General features: G+C 32.4%; 1 protein-coding gene across 2 annotated transcripts in view; it reads right to left on the reverse strand.

Annotated features, from left to right (window-relative positions):
* Window positions 1-10,665, reverse strand: part of Pli (E3 ubiquitin-protein ligase pellino) — an 85,217-nt gene extending 74,552 nt beyond the window's left edge. The window contains exons 1-2 of one of the 2 annotated variants that reach the window (XM_036367952.2): window positions 10,256-10,665; window positions 9,034-9,234 (exon numbers count right to left, since the gene is read on the reverse strand). In XM_036367952.2, coding sequence (XP_036223845.1) covers window positions 9,034-9,044 — 11 coding nt within the window. In that variant the 5' untranslated portion in view covers window positions 9,045-9,234; window positions 10,256-10,665. Of the gene's footprint in view, window positions 1-9,033; window positions 9,235-10,012; window positions 10,186-10,255 lie in introns of those variants that run through there. The other variant, XM_036367954.2, reaches the window with a different exon arrangement.
* Between the last annotated feature and the right edge of the window lie 1,395 nt (window positions 10,666-12,060).

A 12,060-nucleotide genomic window follows, 5' to 3' on the forward strand; every position in this document is an offset into this window, starting at 1 on the left:
GATCCGAAATCATAGCGCTGCCTTGAATAAGTTTTTCATGCAAGCACTTGATTTCGTACGTTCAGGTTCTCTAGCAGCCATATGTTATAGTAGTCCGATATCGGCGGTTCTGACAAATGAGCAGCTTCTTGATATGCACATACAGGTTACAGACTTCGTCCCAAACTTGACCAACCTTGCTCAGGGTATAAAAATAAGCAAACATTTATTCTTCCAATTTCTTCAACAAAACTTTAAGTGCAATGGACTTCTTGCAGCCGCTCAGGTCAACGAGCGCGCTAGCTATACACAAAAACAATCACAATAGCAATAAGAGAAACGAAAAACTCAAGTCATAAATTACACTAATAAAACCGTAAGCCGAAAAAAACAAAGCATACAAACGAAATCACCGCCCCGGATCAAGTGTAAATTGCTTGGGATTTGCTGGAGAGTTGAACAGTTGACGCATCTCACCGAACTCAAAAACAATTTACGGCAATTACAACAAATACGAATAAAAATAAAAAACACAACAGTCAAACTGTCAAACACAGAACAAAACAGTAAAGTGTGGCGTGGAGCTGAGCGGTAAGTTTGGTGTTCAATAAAGAAAATGCATGTTTTTGACGATTGTTTCATTGATTAGATTAGTTAGAGAGCAAATACCCAGATCTATATTAAAAGATGTATGGTATGTATATGTGTATGTTCGTATATATTTGTGTGTGTATGTATATAAGTATGTTTGTAAGTATATATGTATATATGTATGTTTGTAATTGTGCGAGATGAGAGAGAGACTTTTATTATCCGGACACTTATTGCCAGCATCAAGACGATGTTTACAAGTGCTTGTGTACATATAACGCTGGCAGAGGTTAAAAACACTCGTTATCGAATTTGTCTGTCGGTATATGTGTGTGTATTTGTACGTGACTTCGAATTAAAATTTCCAGCATACATATTGAAAAGGTAGAGCAGTGCACTGACCCAATTGATAGACTGATTTTAGCGTTGATTCTAACGCAGGGGGCGGGTAGTACGCGATAAGGAGTGCAATTCACAGAAAACAATTTGTTTTGTTCTCGAGAAAAATATAAAATCTGCTAGATAAGTAATCTGACAGTAAATATATGTATGCACAAAAACAAGTTGTATATGTATAAAGATACGGTTGTATGCAGACATTTACGGTTTCAGTTTGTGCAAATAATCAAAATTAGATATGGTTATATTGTTTTGGAAATATGAGACTACAAAATGTTTGCTGTTTTTTAGAAATATGCAAATGATAAAATATATAATCAATGTTATAATATTTGTACACAAAATCTCTGCCTCTAGTTCAAAATATCAGTCTTGAAAAATCACTTATCAGTTTTGAAAAACATCATATTTTTATTATCATGTTTTCGCATAGATTAAAAAATTAAAATCTAATTTTTAATACCAACATCGTTATTAAAATAAAAAATTTATATTTTATCCAAAAATTTTTAAGGAAAAAATTCGCAAGCCTTGAACTCGTATATATTGTCGAAATGCTTTTTTTTTTGGGAATTTGGGAAATATTCTCCGAAACTGCTAGATCGTTCAACTTGCCATTTTGCCATTTTCACAAGACAAGAATTTATCTTCTTAGATATGTTTGTCACGTTATCATCGAAGCAATAACATTTTTGATAAGAAGTTAGATTTGTAAGCTTTTCTAATGTGTAAATTTTTTCACAAAAAACGGCTTTTTGTGGGAAGTCATCATTTTGTCAAAAATTAATTTGTTGAAAAGTGTTTCGCCAACATCATTTTTTGTTAAAAATAAAAACTTTTGAGCTTTTGAACTCACCTATTGCAAAAATAAATTTGTTTGGCTTTTAGTTTTGGAGATAATTTTAAACACAAAAATTTTCTTCACCGCCAGACTACTTTTTTCGCAGGTTCTCCTGGAAATCGGCTACGGGATCAAGGGTATGTACGTTATTTTTATTTATTTATTAAATAAAAAGGTCTCTTTAAAAAAACAATACGGATATAAGCCCTTAAGGAAACTTTTACATATTGAATCTAAAGGTTGTTAAAATCGTGATTGGGAAGGAATATTCGCGAATTATTGTAAAGAATTATTATTTCGTTTTATTTTGTTATAAAATTATCGTAAATATTGTACTTTTTGGTTTCAATCGCTAAACGTTTATTTTATTGCGCCGAAATGTAGGCAACATTTTTTTTCAATCCTATAACACACAAAATTTATTGTAAAATGTTAGTCAATAGGACTTGTTAGTTTGGTTACCAGCATAAAATTATTACTAACAATAATTATGAAAAAGCAATGTTCATATTGACAAGTACTATGAGAGAGTGCTAAAAATGTTTAATTGAAAATGAATGTGTTCGTAAATATGTATATAAAATATATACCATATATGTTCGTAATTTGAAATATCCACCGTTAGGATCCAACTCTTCATTCCTACATATTCTTTTATATATAAATGGCGCTTAAACGTAGGCAACATTTATTTATGTAACAATACTTAATAGACCGCCAGTTAAAAGCTTTAAGAAAAATTTTTTTTTTTTTAATTTTAAATTAGTTGACCTGAAAGGTTTTGGATTTTTTTTCTATTATCCATCTGGAAATCAATTATTTTTCAAATCATTTTCGAAATTTCATAGACGGACATTTCTCCTCAAGAAGAAGAAGTTTATTTGTCGGAGCCGCCGCGATGTCGGCTATCACTATAATATATAGCTGTAGTACAAACTCAAATCGATCAAAATCAATTTCTGGCATGGAACACTTTTTTATTTGATAAATTATCTACACGAAAAGTTGGTATAGTTTATTGTCTAATGCAACGCTATCACCGCCATTTTTTTAGTGTACTGGAGTACTTTTTAAATCTGGTTATCTGCTAAAAATACACACAATAGTCGACGCAAAAACAATTACTTTCAAATACAATGCTTAAAATGTTTAGTATCTTGTTGTTTAAAGGCTTTTCTTGGATAGCAAATATTTTTTTTCGCAGCGAAAATTCTGTGGTCCCCCGTCAAGCGTGTGGTATGTAAACAGAACAATGTACATTCCCCTTTAAATTTATAACTTTCAGACGCAAATAAAACAATAAGTGATTATAAACTAACAGAACCCAACAACACCTCCAAGTGCAGGCGAGCAAGCAGCGATGTGTGTGTGTGTGTACCTGCACGTAATACAAATCTAATTATCAAGTAAAGAAAAAATCAAGCCAAAACAATAAAAGCCTACAATTCCAGCCAAGCCACAACATCGGCGTAGAGAGCGATTTGAGCAAAGTGGAACGGTGTGCTGTGTTGTAGAGAGTGAAGCATGTGATTATAGCAAACAATTTAATCAGCAAATCATCTCAAAAATGTGTAAAGATTAAACTGTTTCAGAAAAACGAGTGCAAATCATGCCATTCACACGCACAGCGGCAGCTAAAAAATGGAAACAAGTGCAACGGCACAGCAACAAGGTGTGCAGGCGGATAGACGGACCGACACGAAGCTTACCGAGATGTACCCGGTGCTATATAGAGCTGCGGCGTGATGTGACGTGCTGCGCGACTGCTCGAGTTGGGGCTGCAATCGCTCAGTCTGTCTAACTTTCGTTCGTGCTAGACTCAATTACCAATCAACAGGCCACAAATGAGACGCAACAAAGCAATCGACTGGCCGCTGTCGTTATTGTTGCCGTGTTGTAGTGTGACGGAGATGAGATTAAATGCGCGACCACACCGCGCTGCGCCATGTCGCATGGGGATAGACGCGATGGTTGAGAGTAATGCGCGCGCCAAGCCCGAGATTTGATTAACCGCAGGTCATTGCCGTCACAACAATTACTTTTGCAGCCGCCAGCTTTCACGTGTATGTGTGTGTATGAGGCTCGGAAGTTGGCTGGCGTTGCAGCGCTGCTGCGAGTGGATTTGGTAGCCAGCAGCAATGACGGCGTTGGCAATGGCAGCGCGGGTCAACAGTCGGCCAAAGCAAATAGCAATTGGTCGGTTACTCGGGCAGCTAATGGAGTTGGGCAGTTAGCGGGTCTTCGCAGTTAGGTGTGAATGGAAAGATGTCGAAATAGCGAAGACGCCTAACAAATAAGCCAAAGTGGCAGTCAAACGGACAGACAGATGCCACAAACAATTATGGATTAGTGCAAAGTGTTAGTGTGTTAAGGTAATGTTGACTTATGAGCCGAAGGAAATGCGCGAAATGTGAATTTCCGAGCGTAGTAGATAAAAGTCGGTGGTTTTTTCTAAACTTGTTGGTACATTACGAAAGAGTTGACGATGGCAGTTAATGTTACTCATCTTTTTATTGTTTAATAATTGAAACACAACGTATTTCCCGGTTAACCTAAGTCGGACGTTACTCCAAACACTTATTTTTGTACCCTGTACCGTTTGCAACAACGTCGGAGTCCCTAGAAAGTAAATCGCCGTTATCAGGACCACTAAAGTATATAGCTGCCATACAAACTGAACGATTAAAATTAAATATTTGTATTGAAAACTTTTTTATTTGAAAAGGTATCTACACGCAATTAAGCATAAATTATTGTCCAAGACAGCGTTGCAGTTTTTAAAGAAATTGTTCATATCGGATAACTATAGCATATAGCTGTCATACAAATTGATTGATCAAGATCATGCTCTTGTATGGAAAAATATTTTAATTAATAAATTATCTAAAAATAAATAAATAATTATCGAAAAAATTGTTCAGATCGGACCACTATAGCATATAGTCATAAAAACTGTACGATCGATATTAAGTTCTTATATGAAATGTTTTTTAATTTTTCAAGTGTATTTATTATAGCTTCGGTGCAGCCGAAATTAACGCTTTTTCTGTTTTTATTAACAATTTGCTACTTAAGATATTGTAACCACAATTCAAAAGCGGAATAAAGTCCATTTTATATTTTATACTCTTTATCGAATCTTATTGCTTAAGGGGTTAGAGGTAGTCAGAATTTTTTTTTTTTGCATTTTTGTTAAGTGTAATATCTTGAAAATATTTTCTAAAAATTTCAAGTTGATCCGATAATTACTTTTTGAATCATTCGACAAATAACAAAGAGCGCTCGTGCACTCAAAGCGCTCGGGAGCAGGTAGCTAGCGTTTAAATGCCTTTTTACCCAAAACTATGTTTTTTGAACTGCTGACAAACTGTAACTCGAAAACCGCTCAGTAGATTTTAATGAAATTTGTACAGCTTTTAGAATACATAATAAACTCGAGCCTGACGAAGGATTTTTGTTTTTTCAAAAGTTTCGATTTTTTCCCAAAAATATAGAAAAAAAATTCCTGAGGCCGCCATTTTGCTAATTTTTGAAAACAAAAAAATCTTCGATCAGACCCAGGATTATCTATTTATAAAACTAATTTTTTCTATCCGATTGATTTTAGATGAATCTCCAAGGACTAATGATTGTCACCGCAAGCACCTTTTTTTGGAACTGGGTCAACACAAACAGCTTTAACTTTGAAAATTAAATTTTTTTTTTAAATTTTCGTGACTTCAAGTCAATATTAAATAATTAATGCCATATTACTACTTTTGTAAAATAACATGATTTAATAATAAATATAATTACTGAAAATTTTAATTTTTTCATGCTTTTGACTACCCGTAACCCCTTTATATAGATATATAAATTAAAGAAGATTAAAAAAGATTTAAATATAAATGCAGAGTGTCAAATGATTATTAAACGTAAACACAAAAATCTCAGCCACAACCGGGAGGAAACATAAAACAATTACACCAACAAAAGCAACAATTGGATACGATGAGCACTAAATTCATTACTTCATTGCCTTTACGCGGGCAATCGTCGATGGAAACGGTCAAAAGCAAGCGTATAAAAGCAGTTGTTAAATGTATGTATGTATGTATGTGCATATATGAACCGCAGATGAATGAATAAAACGGGTTAAAAGATGCGTTTTTCGTGGCCAACAAGCAAATCATGTCGATGCAACAATTTCAGAATGAATTGAAAACAAGCAGAAACGGCTGCTGTGTGTATATGTACTATGTACAATATGTGTGTTTACAGGAAAAAACAACAAAGAAATAAATTTAATTTTTCGAAGAAGAACACAGAAAAATTCATTTTCAACAATAAAAAAAATAAAAAATCATATAAAGAGCAATTGTGCATGTATCGCAATGGCAACTGACACTTTGTGTGGCTACAGGAGGAGTAAAATGGAAAACAAGCACAACCAGCCGCAGAAAGAACGCCGAAATTTGTAAACAGCAGCAGCAGCAGCAGCGCCAGCCAAACGCTGGAGCAGCTGCAACAACAAAGAAAGGCAAAAACAAAGCAAGCAATAAAAATCAAATCCACGAAAACCAAATAAACAACAACAACAGCACGCAAGAGTATGCTATATTTATCCCACCTTTTGGACCAACATTTGGATACCTACACATTTTAAACGTCATTTTGGGTGCTCAACTGCAGCTTGCCGCACACTGTTGAGGCATATACAGTGTGTAAATTTAAATTCAAAAACAACGAAAACAACATAGAATAAAGTGTACTCCTTGTGGACGAACAAAAATACATTAGCAGCTGCTTACAAATCTACATTCTCGAGTTCTCGCAAGCGATTGTGAGTATGTTGGGTAAGGTGGTCCTTAAATGCAGAGAACTTTAATAGAATTATAGTCCAATATAACACATACACTTGTATTTTTGTCGTGAGTAAATCCCGTTAGGCTAACACGGAATCAAAATAACGCTGCTATTTTATTAAGGAATGTTTTTCAAGTAACAATTTCGGCGGGTTATAAGTTTTAGTTACATGGACCCTGAAAAAGTCTTTGCAATTCTCTTTAAGGGTTACCTTAATATGCATAAATGCATTTTTAAGATATATTTATACATACACACATATTATATATTTGTGTTTGTATGGTTATGTATGTATATGTAGTTGCATGTAATCGCATTTGAGATTAAGTTGAATTGTAATGCAATTGTGGCATAGCAGCGCATGCGTTAATTTCCGCAGACGCACTGCATGAAAAATAAACTTATTCCGAATGTTGAATGGATTTTAAGAGGAATTATGCTTTCGAATGGCTGGCTTTTAGTATTTAGAGGTATTATTAAAATTAAAGCGTTTGTAGAAAAAAAATATCTAACCCCGTTAAGTAGAAATTGTTATTGGCAAAAAACATTTAAATTGCAGGAAAAATTAAGAACAGTGACATATGTACATACACATAATATATACATAAAGGTTGTTGTTTTGATAGCATAAGATCAGGGGTGCATATAAGGCATTAAAAATTAAATTTGTTTTGTTTGTAATCCCATAAGTCTTAATTGGAAATAATTTTGAAATTTTTAGTCCCAAATACTGGATTGAAAAATAAAAAAATTTAATTTTAGCCTAAATACCGGATTGAAAAAAAAATCCTAAGATTATAAAAGAGAAAAATTTTAGATCTTTTAATTTACTTCGCATTTGCGTATTTCGTGTTCTACCATTTCGGTGATATTTTGAAAAAGAAACTTATTTTTAATAAAAATATCAATATAGTTTAGCGCTTTTTGTCTTATTTATATTTAACTATAGTTTTGAGGGTTGAAAAACTTAAATCTTTAATTTTTATATTCCTTTTCATTCCAGCTTTTAATTTGAAAAATATTTTTTTATTTGTTACTCCAATTTTTAAATTAAAAATATTTACTTAATTTTTTATCCAAGATGTCTGGTTATAAAAACAAACTTTTGAATTTTTTTTATTAAATTTTTAAAAATTGTCTGTTTTTAATACTATCAAGCAATTTTTTAGTCCCAACATCCCAAATTTAGTATTTAATTAAACATCCTGACATCTTGAGTTTAAAATTGAAAATCTTATTTTTAATCTAAAATTTTTAAATCATCAAATTTGCAATCCTGCATAAGAACCCCAATAGATAGGGCCTAGGTAAAAAATATCAATGTTTCGCATTAAAGTGTCTACTTATATAAAATCGGCTCTTATAAGGACTGAAAAATTGACTAGAATGATTCCTCTTGTGCTTCATCTAGCCAGCGAACAATATTCAAAAAATCCATGAACTTCACTTACTAGATACGAAAATGCGCTTCAAAAACGTACAAATTAGGCTTCATTATCAAACGTCTAATGACCTGACAATTTCATTTCATGATTACAAAAATTATTATTAATACAAAAATATATATATAACAACATACATATGTATGTACATGTACACATACTTTAACTGCATAATAAATTGTACTTTTGCAAAATAACAAGTTTAAATAATTCTATTGCGACTTTCTTATTTCTTTATGATTATTTATTATTATTATTATTATTATTTTTTTTTTGACATTTCACAATAAAACTCCAGTGCACATATACTTAATATATGCGCAAATAATGCATAAATTAAAGACGTAGTATCTGAAATAGCACATAGACCCCAACTGCTGACACAATCGGGCAATGGCACGAATAATGATCAAATCCAAACACTCAATTAGCCTAGCACAGCACTTCATATCGTTAGCGTAGCGATAAGAAAGTCAACAATGCTCTGCAAATTTAAGCGCAATCGACATTTAAATAGGCTTCGATTTTCTTTTACGTTAGTAATTGTAAAAATGTACAAATATTTATATAAATATACCAATAACAAATATTCTTATACATAAATATACTCCAATAATGCTTGAGTTAATCAAATTATATATAATTCTATAATTTGACTCTGCATACAGTTAGAAAGGCAAGTCTATGCAAGCATAACGAGATTAAAGTGACTAATTGAGCATAGAAAATAATAAATAGGTTCCAATTTCCTGTAGTATATACTGTATGTCATTTGTAATACATATCACAACACATTAATTCTAAGTAATTACATTAATTTTATTGATTACAGTGTCACACTATAACACGTACGTACAATATACAACGTGCCTTATTAACGGTAATTAATTTTATATTATATTTAATATAAACAAATGTGTTTTTAATCAAACTTACCGTTTCACCATTTTGTTGGTCACTCCAGAATTATTTTCCTGTAGAGATCCAATATCGTCGGATTTGTTATAATCCAGCTTTGAAAATATTTTAATGCGCCGGAAATTAATTTTGAATTATTTTTAATTAGCACGGAATTACTGCAATTAACTACGTAGATAATGAAAAATCACTGAACGGACGGTGTGCAATATATATAACCTATAAATTCAAAAATAAATTTCAAAATTTTATACGCGTCGGAAACTTTTGAATTAAAATAATAATAAAGCAAAAATAACAATAATAATTTTCAGCTAAAATCGGCTGTTTTAGTTGTCATTGTGCTGGAGGATTGGATGCGTCTTTAACTTCTTAAGCTCTTAAACAAAAAAAATACTGTAAAGTCTCCAAACACGAACGTAACTTTTTAATTTTTTTTTACGCTGAAAGAGTACCGGGCCTTTATGAGGGCACAATAGAACTTGAGTCGCAGTGTTAGCCTCAATTTCTTTCTATTTCTAACTTAACTTTTACATAAACACATACATATGTATGTATGTATGTACAACAAGTCCTCAATTTCCATATCCATTTTAACTAAACTTATTAACAAAATAAAGTACAATAAGTACTTAGTTTATCGCTCAAACACTTTGCTAACAGCTCCATGTCGCCAATATCAACAACAATACCGATGTCAACGCCGCCTTCATTTCATGCCGCCATTCCAATCTACCACACAAAACACTTCCACCACCGCCGACACCAACATTTGCGGGAGCCAGCACAGTAGTAGACAAAATGTTTCCACCAGCGTTTGTGTTTTATTGTCCTTCCTCGACTGTTATTCAGTACAACCCCCACTTGCGAACATTTTTTTAATGCTTTTGTATATATATTTTCCTTCTTCAGAATTTATTTGCATTGCATTGCGTTATTCTCTTGTACTGTATTTTCATTATTTCTTCTACTTATAGGCCTGTACCATTTTCTTTACCTTTAAATTTAATTAGCACTTTTAAACCTACAATGATTCCTCTCTTTCGATAAAAAGAAACTTTTGATTTTTTGGTTAATTTAAAAACTACTCCTGCTGTTTATGTATTAAACGTTTTAAAGAATTTTCACTGCCAACACGGCCGGAAAATTGTAATTTAATTGCACCAAACCTTCAGTTAATTGTGGTATGCAACAACAACAATATATGAATATATATGCATGTATATGCGGGAAAACTCACACAAAACTGCAATGAGATAGCGAATGCACTTTTTCTTTTCTACTTCGACAGCTTCTATTTTGCTGTTTCACACTATTTATTTGCTTCGCTTCTTTTTATTTTCACTTCATTTCCGAATTTGTTTGCACTGCGTTTTGAAGCTGCTTTCTAGCTGTTTGCTTCGATTTTTCTGCGTTTTGAATTCTTTTCACAGGAATATGTAGAATTCGAATTGCAAACCTATTTCCAACTCTTCCTTTGCGGCGCGTAATCCACATTCGTGTTCGTTTTTTTAATGTTGTAATGAAATATTTATTCTAATGTTTGTAGTTTAATAGAAGAGAACTTCATATCCATTAATATTATATATTTTATTGTATTTTATTTTAACGCAGAGTTTACTAAAACACGTTAACACAACTCCGAAGAAAATTAAAGACTGAATGGTGACTTCACCACAGAATCATTTTGTTGTTGCTTTGTGTGTTGAACTGTCAACTGGAAAACTTTTCACCATACGTTTTGTGCCGCCGCATGACAATTGAGTTGTGGCAGTGTTCATTGTACGCGAATTTCAGGATTGATATTATTTGTCAGAGCAACTCTGCAAAGAATTCTTAAGTTTTTAGAAAATTAAATTCTTTGCAATTTTGCATGCTCAATTCAAGCAGAAATAAAGAATTAATTAACAATTGACTAATACTTGACTAAATTAGTCTAACGTACAGCATTTATTTTAATTGTTCTAATTATTATATTTTTATTCTTAGATCTTTCGATCGTATCTTTTTTACGGTATCAAACGTCAAAGAACATAAATTACATTTTACGTTATATGTTTGGATAATTACAAAGTCTTTGCGACAGAGGTCGCTCAAACCCCTCTTCCAATTATAGACAATTTCCGTTGTTATCATTTAGTTCGTTTTGTTTACGCAAGAAATTGAAAATGTGCTGCAGAATAAATGTACATTGCTGCAGTTCAGTTTGTTTATACAAGTAAATGATTAATTATACATACGCGAATATGTTTACACACAGAACTGCTTATGTATATACATTTTTGAGTGTAGATATGTAAGTTCACACTTACAGCAGCGATGTGCATACAAATGTACATATGTATTTGTTTTCATACTTAATTCGAGGAAGCTTTGAGTCATTGGATTATTTTGATAAACATCTTATTGTCGGAATTGATTTTCGGTACTTTTTAGGTGTGCAGATATGTAAAAGCAAGGATTTGTAAACAAAACGTGCGCGTATGCAGACTGTAAATATACATATGTACATACACATGTATATTTATATATTGTACATATGTAGGTGAGCATGTATTTAAAAAATACTTCACACAAGAGCTGAAAATTATACACATATAAAGCTACATACATACATATGTATATGGATATACCTCGTCAAGTTGTAGCAGGTCATATAAAGTCTTCGATCTTTTGAGGTTAGAATTTTAATATCTTAAATAAAATAAATATTTGAAATAAAAAATGGTCAGTTCATTCGCATCTAAGGTCGCAGGCCTCAGCTAAAATAATAACTTGAAATTTTTTAACACTTTCATATAAAAGCTAATCAAATCGAACCTGATTGATGGAGTATAAGTTTGATTGATGACAAAAGCTGACGGGGATTTGTGGAATATTCTGGGGAAGAAAAAGAAGTGTTTCAACTCAGAAAATGTCCGTGTAGTACATGTTGATGGCGTTCGAAGTAATTACTGACCTATTTTCGAAAATTTTGAGATCTGGGTTAAAAATCATGGCTTGATCGACAGAAGCTCTTCATTATTTGAGTACATTTTCAAGTTA

The sequence above is a fragment of the Bactrocera oleae genome, chromosome 2, assembly GCF_042242935.1.
Source record: "Bactrocera oleae isolate idBacOlea1 chromosome 2, idBacOlea1, whole genome shotgun sequence".
Classification (NCBI taxonomy): domain Eukaryota; kingdom Metazoa; phylum Arthropoda; class Insecta; order Diptera; family Tephritidae; genus Bactrocera; species Bactrocera oleae.